Source organism: Muntiacus reevesi, chromosome 4, assembly GCF_963930625.1.
Source record: "Muntiacus reevesi chromosome 4, mMunRee1.1, whole genome shotgun sequence".
In the NCBI taxonomy this organism is placed as follows: domain Eukaryota; kingdom Metazoa; phylum Chordata; class Mammalia; order Artiodactyla; family Cervidae; genus Muntiacus; species Muntiacus reevesi.
The window spans coordinates 53,660,920-53,674,805 of NC_089252.1; the positions used below are offsets into that span (position 1 = coordinate 53,660,920).

Genomic DNA, 13,886 nt, shown 5'->3' on the forward strand with positions numbered 1-13,886 from the left:
AGTGAACTCACCAGATGTGCTGACCATTTAAAAACAGCGAGCTTCCCCGAGCTACCATGAGCAGTACTTGCTTTCTTGTACGACTGCAGGTCTGTCCGTCAGCCGATGCTGCCGTCAGTACCCAGTGGTTCTGCTGTATGTTGCTTTGAAAGACAGCCTGTGGGGCACCTAGCAGGATCGGGGTGTGTGTGTGTGTGCGTGTGTGTGTGCACGCCTGTGGGGCACCCAGCAGGATCGGGGTGTGTGTGTGCACGCGTGTGTGTGCGCCTGTGGGGAACCTAGCAGGATCGGGGTGTGTGTGTGTGTGCGTGTGTGTGTGCACGCCTGTGGGGCACCCAGCAGGATCGGGGTGTGTGTGTGCACGCGTGTGTGTGCGCCTGTGGGGCACCTAGCAGGATCAGGGTGGGTGTGCACGCGTGTGTGTGTATGTTGATGTGCTCTGATCTAAAATGTAGTTCTCCTTTGTTCAAAACAGACTATAAAGAAACTAACACATTAAGCTTAGCACCTAACGTTGACAACAACAATAAAGGAAAACAGGACTGTGATTAGTGAAATGAGGAGGGAAGTATTTATTACTAGACGGCTAGAATGAGCATAAATTTAGTTCTGAGTTTCCAGGCAGGAAAGCAGGTATGTGTGAGATTATGTACTTATCGTTGCATGATAAGAGAAAGCAACAAAATTTACCTGAAAAGATAAATATTTTCCTAGCAGACAATTCCAAGATGAACTTAATTCATAGGATCTTCTGTTAGAGACACTAGATAACATAATGAAGAGTGTCTTGAACTGACATAGAAGTATTCAAGTGGATATTTTCAATACTATAAAGGATGAAGATATAATAATGGTCTTCCCCAGAGGGCTCAGTGGTAAAGACTCCGCCTGCAGTGCAGGAGACACAGGTTCAATCACCGGGTCGGGAAGGTCCCCTGGGGAAGGCAGTGGCAGCCCACTCCAGTGTTCTTGCCTGGAGAATCCCATGGACAGAGGAGCCTGGCGGGCTACAGTCCATGGGGTCAGAGAGTCAGACATGACTGAGCAACTCAAACACACATGAAGATATGAAACATGAGGAGCCTGTGTGTCCGGCTTTCTGCAGAGCCATCTTAGCCAGCCTCACAGAGAGGCACGTGAAGGAGGCTGTCGGGCTGGTGCACCCTTTGGGAAGTGCTGGTTTACACCCCACGCCCTGTTGCACTCTGCTACTGTCTGAAGGACATTCTGGTTGCTGGTTAAGGAAGGATGCTCATCGGAACGAGGCAGGCTTATCATCCTGTGTTGAGATTTAGGGGCCCAGACTGCAGGAGGAGGGGTGAATTCACCCATACGGAGTCGGGCTTTTGGGGATGGGGGGATTTGCAAGCAGGGCAAGCTTTTATCTGAGCTCTCAGCGTGCTCACACTTGAGATGCATGCCAGGACCCCAGAGCATCGAAGAAGCTATGTTGAATCAAGTATTTTTAATAGGGAGGTGACATTGCATGCCGTGAGGGACCAGACAGGAAGTAAAGGGACCAGGCAGTGGGTGGTGTGTACCCAGACCCGCGTGAATCAGGGCTGGGACTGGTGACTTGAGAGCAGATGCCAACAAGGTCACAGGGTCCTCAGCTCACCCTGGCCCACGGTGTCGGGGGCAAACACGGGCCCAGGGTGGCTGGGGTAGAGGCAATCCAGGCTGTTTCAGGAGAGGCTGGAAATCTTGATTTTAAACAATGTTTGATGAGTTCGAGTATAGGCTCAGAAAATACATTTTACAACCATTTCACAGGCCCAACCCAATATATCTATAATCTTGTTTCATATACGATTAGGGCTTTATTTATTTTATTTTTTCATTAAATGGAGTACTTGAGTAATTGACTTATGGGATGGCTTACATTGGTCTAGTCTCTTGTTGGCATTACTGAGATATAACTGACATGTAACGTGTGAGGTTAAGGTGTACAACATGACGATTTGATACACTTCTATATTGCAATATGGTTACCCCCCTGGTGTTATCTAACACCTCCCTCCCATCACGTAACCACCATTTCTTTTTTTCGTGGTGGGAACACTCAAGATCTACTGTCTTAGCAACTTTCAAGTATATACATCTGGTCGTCTTTAGAAGAGGACCAACGCAAGAATTGAGAGTATTCGTTGGATTATTACGTGCCATGCGTTGTGCAGAGGGCTGTGCATGTGCACACTCGTTTAATCTTCACAAGGCTCCTGGAGGCAGGAATCGTCAGCACCATTATCACCACCACCATCATCATCATTGTCTCTGCTTTGTTGGCGTGGGTACGTTCTAGGCTAGGGAACATAAATAACTCGCCCCAGGGCCCACAGTGAGCAGTGGCCCAAACACAGGGCAGGCAGTCTGACCCAGAGAGTGTCCTCTGCCAGCCCAAAGCCCGGTGCTACCAGTGTAACGTTTATTTCCTGAGTGTGGAAAACAGGCACTGTTTAGGATCCCCACAGCTCCTTGTCTAATGACAGGAAAGAGCAAAAGCTGAAAGCACAGAGGCACACGCTTGTCCCCCCAGCCCCATCCCCTTTCTCCCTTCCTCGTTGTAATCACTCAGATGTGAACTGTGAGGAGAGTCCTACTGAAACCTACAGTCTGGGTGTGGAAGGCAGGCTGGGAGGGCGGCGCTGACCGAGACTCAAGACGCCGGTGGAAGCAAACCTTCCTGGTTTGCCTTAGTGTAAGGGAACATATTTCCCCATCCTTTCCAGACCAAGAGAGGCAGTCAACCTCCAGCTGTAACCAGACTGAATATTGGTTCATGTAGTGGAGATGCGACCTTTAATAGTTTGTACAGATACATTAATACAATGTTATGCTAATTTGTTTAGTATCCCAGTATTTTCGGTAACTATTAATATCATTAGACATGAGTGTAATTTTTTATTAGTAAAGACCTTTACTCAGAGACCGAGTCTAATATACCACATCCTTTTTTTTTAATTCGTGGTTAAATCAATGATAGCTATTTGGCAGAGGCTCAAAATGATCCCTGTTAACCTGTTTTTAATGGCATTTGATTTATATGTGTGTTCAAACCTCCAACACATGCGTGCATGCGTGTGTACTAATTGCAGTCATATGCATTTAAACATAGTGTTATTGGTGGGAAATGAAGCATATAACGTGAAAAATGTATAATTATTAAAGGGTTGAAGTGATTGTTTTTGACTCTTTCCAGAGCAGAGATGTTATGTGATAGAGCTTTGATTGTTTTTCTTTACAGGTGAAATTCCTGGATAGATTTGGTGATCAGTTTTTTTTAACTTTTTTAACTTTCCTAATTAATTGTAAAATTCTTCCCTCAAGTAGACATAAACAGATGAACACATTGGTTTGCCCATTAATATCTGCTCTTCCTTTGAACTCTTGCTATATCCTCCCAAGTAGGAAGTGGGTGGACTCCCCAGAACAAGGTCAAAGCCCCTGGATGAATCAGTGAGAGATCTTGAGTTGCTTTTCCTCTTTTTCTAAGCTAAGTGTGACTCAGTGGACATGAGTTGGACATGAGTGGACATGAGCAAACTCAGGGAGATGGTGAAGGACAGGGAAGCATAGCGTGCTGCCCTTCATGGGGTCGCTGAGAGCCGGACATGACTTAGCGAGTGAACAACAAGTTTGTAAATAAAGAACGTAACTGTCTCTAGTATCCATGATGTAACTTGTTCAACTTGGAATGTATTTGCATGCTTAGGAACAATAGTTCTCTGCAGTGCGTACAGTGAACAACTCGTACTTTTATTTCAGACAATCCATGGACACAAGGGACCAATCACTGCAGTGGCCTTTGCCCCAGATGGACGCTATCTTGCCACCTACTCGAACACGGACAGCCACATTTCTTTCTGGCAGGTAAGCGTAGACGCTACAGGGTCTTGACATCTGTTGCATGGTCCGCTTTTGCTGGGGGAGGCTCCCTGCTGACCTGCCCACCAAGGCCTCCTCGTGACCGCCTTCCCTTCCTTCAGCAAATACCGAGTGTTTATTGTCTGCTGATGATGGGCCAGCTGCCGGCACGCAGGGTCTGCTGAGCTACACAGCAGCCCAGAAGGAGGTGGGGTCTGCCCTGGCAGAGCTTTCAGTCTGAGGGAGACATGGTAAATAAGCAGCCCCAGTCCTGGGGGAGCCTGGGAGCGAGGTTGCGGGCTGGCTTCACAGAGGCAGTACCACCTGAGCTGAGACATGAGATGCGGAGGAAGGGCCAGGTCTTCAGGCAGGGGGGTGGTTGCTCGGGGAGAAGGAGGTGCCTTTAAAGGTCAGTGACTGGCCTGGCAGGATTCGGGGCGGAGCGGTGGGGACCTCTGCTCAGGCCGCTAATTTACACGGGGCATTCAGACAGCAGGGCACGGGGTTTGGGGGGAAGCAGCCTCGTGTTAACTTCATGCTCCCGTTTGTGTTATCCCATTTTCGTTTGTGTTCTGAATTTCACACATGATGCTCTTCATCCCCAAGCTGTTAAAACATTTTCAAAACTCTGAGTACATTGACTTGCAGTACACAAGGATACCTCTATTCAATGATGATTAAAATGAATATTAATTCATTCAAATAACTGAGCTTTGTAATAGAATTTGTTTCATCCTCAGTGATTAATCTCCATCCCATCTTCTTTTTAAGTACCTTACTCCTGATAATTACAAAAAAATTAAACATTACCAACCCCGCCCCCAAGTTAACTTAAAATTTTGTTGCCTATCCTAGGATGCAAGTATGTTTTATGAGATGCAATGTATCACTTTAAAGGCTAAAAAAAAAAATTAAACAAATAAAAGTTTAAACAAGACTTCACAACTTGACGATGGTTTTTAAAAAATCAATAGCTAATAAAATGTAAAACAGATACAATAAATTGCTTAATTAACAACACGCCATTAAAGCATACCAACTACCAAATCTGTCCCAGACTTTTCCTACTCTTCGTCTAATTTAGTTTTCCAGTTTATTTTCTCATTATCCTTTCCTCCAGAATATATCTTCAGCATATTAATTGGCTCCTATTAAACTTGTTTCCTTGGAGATGTCACCCAGTCTTCGTTTTTCGCGTTGGGTAACTGCAGGACTCATATTTATTTTAGCGAAATCCCACAACGAGTCCGTGAACTGAACTCTTGCAACAGTGCTTCTTCAGACAGTGTCCCTGCCAGTTGTTCCTTTCTGCTCACACTGGTTTCTGTGACGCCCTTGATACACATTTCCCCTTGTTTCCTGTTTTCTTGAAATTCCAGAGGCACATTCTGGTGAAACTCCCTTCATCCGGCGCAGAGCCGGTGTGGAAGCCCTGGGTGCCCGGCTAAGCCTTGGGGACCTGGAACCAAGAAGCCGCGGGTCCCTGCTTTCTCAGAGCTTTGTGTTTGCTCTGTGCGTTCTTCTTGGGAACAAACAGAAACAGATCTCCATTTTGTTGTTCAATTTTTCTTCCTGCCAAGAAAATATAGTTCCTTATATACATGCATACATGCTGTCGCTTCAGTTGTGTCCAACTCTTTACAACCCATGGACTAGCTCCTTAGGCTCCTCTGTCCATGGAATTTTCCAGGCAAGAATACTAGAATGGGTTGCCATGCCCTTCTCCAAGGAATCTTCCCGACCCAGGGATCGAACCTGCCTCTCTTGCATTGGCAGGCAGGTTCTTGATGGCTAGTGCTGCCTGGAAGCCCAATTCCTCCTAAATTCACCAGATGGGAAACTTTCCCCAGTATTTTCCTGAATGTCTAAGTGGTAAACCTTTTCCCCCTTATCTAGATCTTGAGGGTTCTGTCTGGATATATTCATGCCTTCCTTGAATATTTTTCTGCATTTATCAGAGTTGCTGCCTAGCTCATTGATGGAATTACGGTCAGCATGTACTTCACACTGGAGATCAAGGTCATTCCGTAGATGCTATCTTCTTGAAATAACCTCTTTGCTCCATCCAGTTCAGCTCGTGCTGTTGCCCCCGGACTTTGCCAGGGGCACTCCACCCCGGACACCTGTCTGTGCAGCTCTGCCCGCAGCAGGCCCGCTCCTTGCCTTTGGCCAGACGCCTTCTCCAGGGCCACCCTGTGTTACTGGCAGGGTGGGTGTTCAGCAGACAGAGCACCCAGGCAACTCAGGCAGCACCACATCTTTCTTGCTTCCAATCCCAATGTCAGAATTTAATACACAGCCCATGTCTTCCCTACTTAAATTATACCCAGCTTGGTCTTAAAACTTAGGAGAAGACACAGAAGCGTCATTTCACCTTTCTCACAAAAATACAATAAAACCTCTTCCAGGAGTATAGCAGGGTCTTTATTTGAATTAAAGAAAGTCCAAAAAGCATTGTTGGATCCACCACCGCTCTACCCAAATGGGCTTGGCTGATTTATTTAGATGCATATTGTTTAGTGATATATGATAATACTTTTATATTATTCCAGTAAATGTACTGCAATATATTTTGAAAACTTAATGAAGCCTTATTAATACAGAGACTTACAAAAGCCATCAGCTATTGAAATCTTTGCTGAGAAATGAGTGTTAATGAGGAATCCTGGCCGGGCAATTGCTCAAGTGAGGCTCAGTAAGAGGTTTGGGTGCAGCATCACTTGCACCGAGAGCAGCATTAAAACACTTCCTGTTTTGATGAATTACATCTGTTTGTGCGGCTATGTGTTCAGAAAACAGTCTTCTCAGAACTGGTTTTGTGAAGCATTATTTTTAAAGGGAAAGGAAGTGCCACTGTTGCTGCTTAGTTACTTTACATACTCAGCTGCCGAATGATGTAATTTTTCAATCTTTCAAACCCTTTGATTCTCCAACAACGTATTCCTACTATTTGAATATTGCACTTCAGTGTATCCATTGGTATTTGAGCCAGGAGAGCTTTGTAATGAAATACAACCATAAATCTCTCACCTAAATTTTACCACCACCCTCCAACAAGTATGTGTAGTTCTTTCATTTGTTCTTCATTTATTCCATCCTACATCCATTCCAGACTACTATATAGCCATTTTAAAAGGATGATGTAAATCTATAGTTGTTAACATAAAAAGATTGCCCTCAATATTTTGTCGAATGAAAAAAGCAGGTTGTCCAACTGCCTTTTATTTATTATTATTTTTAAAAATTTTTGGCTGCACAGTATATGGGATCCTAGTTCCCCGACCAGGGATCAAACCCTCACCCCCTACATTGGAAGCATGGACTCTTAACCACTGGACCACCAGGGAAATCCCTCCAACTGCCTTTTAATATGAACTGGTTTATGTAAAACTCCTCAAACCTACTTCTCCTTCTGTGGACATAGATGTGGAGATCTAGAAAGAGGTTTACCAAAATGTTAATGATTATCTCTGGAAAGTGGTATTTCAGGAGATCTTTGCTTTCTTTTTTATACTTCTCTTTATGATTTGAATTGTTCATGATGAGGATTTATTTTCTTGGAAGTAAAGAAAAATGCTAAGGTGACCAAATATAATTCCATGGAGTTTTCATTCATTCAAGACTCAGATTAGCATAATTTGTAGCCAGTCTCTGGTCAAGAAAATATTGGTATTGAATTACAGAATGACTACTTGTTTTGGTGACGGTTCTTTTATGGAACTTTTTGGAAAAATTAATACCCACCCTCACTACTTTGGGTTCCTCTCTTATTTAAAGAGATCATAGGAAAAGGATGGACTGAAGAACACCAAATTATAGTTAACATGAGAATATTTATCTTTCCAACTGTTTTCTACCATCATCGTTATATACTCTGCAGAATTTCACGTAGCCCTGTTCTGAGGCAGGAAGGCTGTTCAACCCTACCAAAGGCATCCATCAGTCATTTGAAGGATGGCTCAACTTTTAAGGAGAACCCAGATATAATCATGGGATTTTGGGGGGGAAATCTTTCCATCCATCGCATTCCGGTAAGAGATTCTCTTCCTATCCCCTTTCGCCTTCAACCTATTTCTTGTCCATGGCTAAACCGGAAGGAAGGAATTAAAAAATAAGGCTGTGTCTGAGCCTATTGGACGCCCCTAGCATTTTGAGCCACCAGCAGAAATCAAGCCTCCTACATATTTTCATAGAAAATCCATAAAGAATGAAAAATACTTTGTAGTTATTTATCAACTGAGAAATTAGATTTTTTTTTAAAAGCACTGTATGCCTGTTGATGCCAGTTCATTTTAACCAGCGGTTTGCGGGATCGTTTGGATCTGTTCTGTAAGAGAAGTAAATGATGATGGTCTGTTACTCTTTGTACCTGTGAGAACTAGCAAATCAAGCTCACCATCATTATTTGTATTTAAACTATTTGGGGATCTCCAGAAAAAAATAAGGCCCTGGATTTTATCTTTTATGGAGTTTCTAGGAAAGGGAGAGAACACAGGAAAAAGCCCCTAAGAAGAGGCCGGAAGGCACTGCCTGGCTTGAAATGTTAGCCGTCCCTTAACAGAAAGAGTTAATGATAATCATACATTTGGTTTTAAAATGTGACCTCGTACACTAGTGATTTTTTTTCACCTCTGTGTTGTGTTCGGCACTATTATTAATGCAGGAAAATCAGTAACATTAGTCATCTTAAAAGGGTTATTACTCAAGATGATTTAAATTGTGAAAATGTCAGCAGAGCCTGCACGCGTCCTGCCAGAGATGGTGTGATTTACACCCCCTGACACCATCCCGCTGCTGAGAAGGGCCAGGGAAAGGAATGGCTTCTGGTTTGCAGTGATCCAGACACAGGGCAGTAACCACCTCAGTGTCCTAGGGGCTGCCCAGTTTCCCGTGTCAGTCCTCTGGACACAGGAGCATCGTCTGCATGCCCCCCACAAATCCGGGTGTCACGTCCATGCGGGTGGAGGTGCTGCTGAAGAGAAGTGGGCACACAGATCAGGGCAAAACCAACGTCATTTCCAAGACCACGTTCCTGACCTGGCCGTCGTGTGCCTGCCACGGGACTCGTGGGTCAGTAGCACCAAAGATGAATACCGAAAGTGTTAAGTAATACTTAGAAGCTAAAGGTTTCATCAGACTCAGTCGCTCAGATGACAGTTCACTTAGATAACTGCCATTCAGCATTCAGTACTTTGACCTGAAGGCACAGTTGTTCATGAGCCTCAATCTCCACATTATTTTCCATTTACATGAATGGATGAAGAGAACCTCAAATTCCAGTCAGAGTCAGAAAAACCACCCAGAAAAGGCAGAAATCACCACCTGATGGAGCACACCCTGCAAATAAGGCATTAGAGCGTGCTCTTTTTAGCAGCAGAGCAGGGGGCCCCACATGCAGTGTTGAGAAGTGGTTGATTCTTGCTTTTTCCTTCGAAATAAACTAGAGCTTTCCAGAAACTGAATGTGTTTAAAGCAGGTGAGGAGGGAAGATGTGGTCAGTGGAGCTGGGAAAGGCAGTGAGTTTTGAGTTTCGATCTGGTTCACCTGTTATTCTGTCTGCTACTTCACTTCACTTCATTTTCTCCAACCAAGGCCCCAGACTGGTCTTCGGGGCTCATTCTGCAGGGGTGCAGGGAGCACTGTTACTAAAGAGCCAGAAGCCTGCCATTTGAAATACCCGCGGTTTCCAAGTACTGTCTGATTGAACCATTTTATTAAAACATATCGCTTAGCTCCCTTCATAAAAATGGTTGGGGGGAAGGGGGAAGTCTTCCCTGGAGGTCCAATGGTTAAGACTCGGCACTTCCAGTGCAAGCGGTTCGGGTTCCATCCCTGGGGGGGGAACTAAGATCATACATGCTGTGCAGCCTAAAAAATAAAAAATGGGGACAACCCTGCCACAGTAGGAAGTGCCATTAAAAAAGAGAGGAAAAAAAAAAGATGGATGGCTCTCCTGCTGTCCAGTTCTACCCAGAAGGTAAAATTTCTCTGGATTTATGCATTTTCTGTAACAGCATCAGAACAATTTCAAATCACACTGGAAGGAGCCCTTCAGAGGTTGAGAATCAACCCTTACATGACCCTGAATCCAGGGACGGAGGAGAAGGTGACCACAGGGCTGTGTCCCTGGGGCCCGTCTCACGCGGCGGGGAAGGGGCAGCGGCTCCTCCGGTGACTTGCGTGCCCCCTGTCCCTGTGTCCCCCCAGATGAACACGTCCCTGTTGGGGAGCATCGGCATGCTGAACTCGGCACCCCAGCTGCGCTGCATCAAGACCTACCAGGTGCCCCCGGTGCAGCCCGCCTCCCCCGGCTCGCACAACGCCCTGCGGCTGGCCCGGCTCATCTGGACGTCCAACCGCAACGTCATCCTCATGGCCCACGACGGCAAGGAGCACCGCTTCATGGTCTAGGGCTGCGGGCCGCGAGCTCTGTCCCCCAGGTCTCCAAGCCCAGAGTCCCCCCTCCCTCGGCGCCCGCCCCCCACCCCGCGCCGGGGTCACCAGGAGCAGCGGGGTCTGTGTCCTCCCGCCCCCGCCCCCACGGACTGGGGCGGCCCGCGGCCCCACAGGACGGCCGCCGTGTCCCCAGGCTGTCTCCCCGCCACCCCCAACCCCGCACCGGGAGGGGCGGCTGGGTCCTGTTGCTCGGTGCGCCGGAAGCCCGAAAATCAATAACCACTGTGATTGCACTGCCAGCCCAGATCAGCAGTTTCCGAGCGCTGAACCCCACCTCCGAACGCGGTGGGGACCTGGTCGTTCCGACATTGGGTTTTATGGTCGTGTGGCAGTCCTAATCATTGATACTATTTTCCTTTGGATTTCCTAAAAGATGCTATCGTTTACCAGAAGGATTCTGTGTTTACATGATCTCTCTCTCTTTTTTTTTTCCTTTCTGGGAGATTGCTCGGAAATTACTCAATCCAATTTCCTAGGGTTTAGCCACTACCTTCTTTAGTAACACCTAACCAATTGGCAATTAATGAGAAAATACACACACAGACACACACAGATTTTCCTGGAGAATAGTTTCCTGGACACCCAGCCTTCCAAAATGCTCATATCCTGCTCAAGTGATGCTATATTTAGTAGTTAAAAATCAAAATCATCACTACTGACGATCTAGTTAATATAATCATCCAGTTACTAGAACTAATCTCTGAAATGGACTTTTGTCATAAAGAACTGAGTTTGGAAGCATAGCATACACCTGGAAAGAAGATTCTTGTGTCTATAGCTACAGATCTTTTTAAGAAAGAGCTTACCCCTTCCTTCCAGAACTTCACAGACCTGCAGTTCCCATATGTCAGCTATCATGTAATAGTTACAATTCAGCCTTCAAACCACTACTGGCCAGTTAAAGGAAAACCAAGACAACATTTCTTTAAACAAGTGTCCTAGAAAATCATTAACTATGGCACAGGCTTCAGGAGTATATAGCCACCCTCAGTATCTGCAGGGAGTCAGTTCTAGGACCCCCGAGGATACCGGAGTCCACATGTACTCAAGTCCCTGGTATAAAATGGCAGAGGACAGGAAGGGCCGGCTCTCTGTACACCTGTGGGGCTCTCAGCCAATCTGAACAAGCACTGCAGTGAGGGTGTTCATCGCACTTCTAAGGAAGCTGTAACTAGGGCACTTTCTTCTCCTGTCAGATTATGCTGGTTCTTTGCTCATAGTAATGGGGGAAAAAAATCCATAAAATAATATTTTGGATGACTTGCTCCTAACAGCCTTGATCTGTATATAGTTGGGAATTTGGCTGGTTGGCTGTTGATTGGTTAATCAGGCAAAATGGTTTATTAAATACAAAAATATAAAACAGTTTTTTAAATTCAGGAAAAAAAACATGAAGTTTACAAAGGAACCAAAGTGATAGAAGGAGCATCTAATTTAAAAAAACCAAGGTTGACAGAGTTCATATAATATTCAGAAAAGTATGATCACAGTTCAGGAACAAATACAGCTGTTGTTTTATTGAAACAGACTTCTAAAGAACATGTTAGGAAATCAAGTCCCCTAGAACACCTCTTTCATAGCGATAAGACGTATGTCATGTCTATTGATGGCAAACCCATCCCATACCTTGGTTTTAGCCTTTAGGTGTTCTTCAAAAGTGAATTTATGCCACATGCATGTACATTGTAAATTTAAAGATTATACATGTAGCTTCCCAGGAAGAAACTAAGAACTATACTGCGTAGGCTTGGTTGGTCTGGTGAGCGTGCTCTTGTGTGCGATAGAGACAGAAAAACCCAAGGAGATCACGGGGGGCTCTCATTTTTCGTGATTTTCCCGAGTCTTCAGTGCAAATACCCAGCCCATGTTTACCTTATGAACTGAAATGAAGATTAACTTATTCTAGACTACAAAGCTGCTTTGGAATGATGAAGTACAGATATACTTTAGAGATTTTTTTTTTTTGAAAAAACAATATGCTCACTGCGTCAGGAGGAAGGTGTGAGACTTGTGGGCAGGCCACCCCCAAAGAACAGAGCGCACACCCCAACGAGGTTTAGAAGAAAGCTGTGAGGGGCTGGGCGGTGGGGCTCGGCCCACCCCACACCCCGGCTGCAAAGGCGGCCGTGACTGCCGGCGGGCAGAACCTGGCCGTCGTAGGACGCCGAGGTGGACGGTGGCTGCCGGTTAGACAGTCACCTCTAACTGCTTCACGAGCATTTGCATTCTCGTTCCCACACATCTCTCCCTGACTCTTTGAACAACCACAGCTGCAGACTCCATCACAGCGCAGACGTCTCAGCACTGAGGTCAGCTTATGTTGTCATCCCAGCGTGCGCTTCTGGTGTCTTCCTGATTTTGTTGGCGCTGTACTTGGACCTGCCCTTGTAAACATAGAGACATGTATGCGTAGCTTCACTGGTAATGTCCAAGCTTGCGATGCCGCGTCGGGACACCTGTGTGAAAACGTGATGCTTGAACTCACTGCGTCCAGCGCGTGAAGTAAAACGTCTGCCTCTGGAGATGCCTCCTGATGACGCCACTTAACAGGTTCTAAATGTGCTGACTGTCCCTGTGTACAGATGTGTGTTAAAATAAAACTGAACTGTACCGAAGGTTGTTTTTCTCATTAAAAACATTGTGCATTCTTTTTAAGCATTCTCCATTGAAATCCTCCCCTCCCCCACCTTTGGTACTAAATTAAGCCTTCTATTTCTGTTTGGTTATTCATTTCCCTGGAAAGCCAGCTTCCAGAAAGGTGAACTTGCGCACAGAGGAGGCCAGAGCGTGGAGGAGTCCTCCAGGACTGTGGAAGTGATGACCAAACTCTCCTACCAAGACTCCACGGCACCCTCTGTGGCTTGGGCAGGGGAATTGCATACGTGTTGCTTTATCTCCACCCTAAATTGCTCCTAAATAAACTGTTAATTGTACCAAATTATATCTCGTCAGATTTGATGACATCGGTTGGCTGCCCTGGTGTGGGGGGCTGGGCCGAGATCATTAAATCCATTTCACTTAATATTCCGTTTGGAGTTGAATTTGAATCCCTGAGGTAAAGGGTGTAATTGGTTTTCAGGAAAAAGCAAGAGAACAAAATAGGTCATCATTGCTCACAGAGGGTTAGACATGTAAGTAGTGACTGTAGTTCTTTTCTGATTTTCAGATAAGAATTTGAGTCAATCATCATGTAACAATACAGTTTTCTTTAAGAAACAGGCAGGCATTAAAGGAGTTGACTCTACCATCACTGGCCCTATTCAAATGCCCGGCGTCCATCCCAGGAAGCGTTTGAATATCTGCCGATGTCTTGAATGTTTCCTTATAGGGAAAATAGGGGCAGCAACAGTCCTATATGATTGGTGATCACATAAACTGATCAAATGTGGAAAGGGCATGACATTAATAGGAAGGTAAAGCCGAGCAGTGCTGGGTGAACTTTCACCTTTCACCCCCTTCAGCTGACTGACAGAGCTGAGTGTTGAAGAAAATCAATACTTTGGAGCCAGGAGGGGAATATTTCCAGCCTCTAACTAGAGAATGTATTTTGACAAGGCCAAGATAAT

General features: G+C 45.5%; 1 protein-coding gene across 2 annotated transcripts in view; it reads left to right on the forward strand.

The window, feature by feature from the left end:
- The window catches only part of WDR7 (WD repeat domain 7), a 331,772-nt gene extending 318,506 nt beyond the window's left edge, over positions 1–13,266 (forward strand). For both annotated transcript variants that reach the window (XM_065932803.1, XM_065932802.1), the window contains 2 exons: positions 3,766–3,870; positions 10,072–13,266. In XM_065932803.1, the coding sequence (XP_065788875.1) occupies positions 3,766–3,870; positions 10,072–10,275 (309 nt within the window). In that variant the 3' untranslated portion in view covers positions 10,276–13,266. The remainder of the gene's footprint in view (positions 1–3,765; positions 3,871–10,071) is intronic.
- The last annotated feature ends 620 nt before the right edge of the window (positions 13,267–13,886 follow it).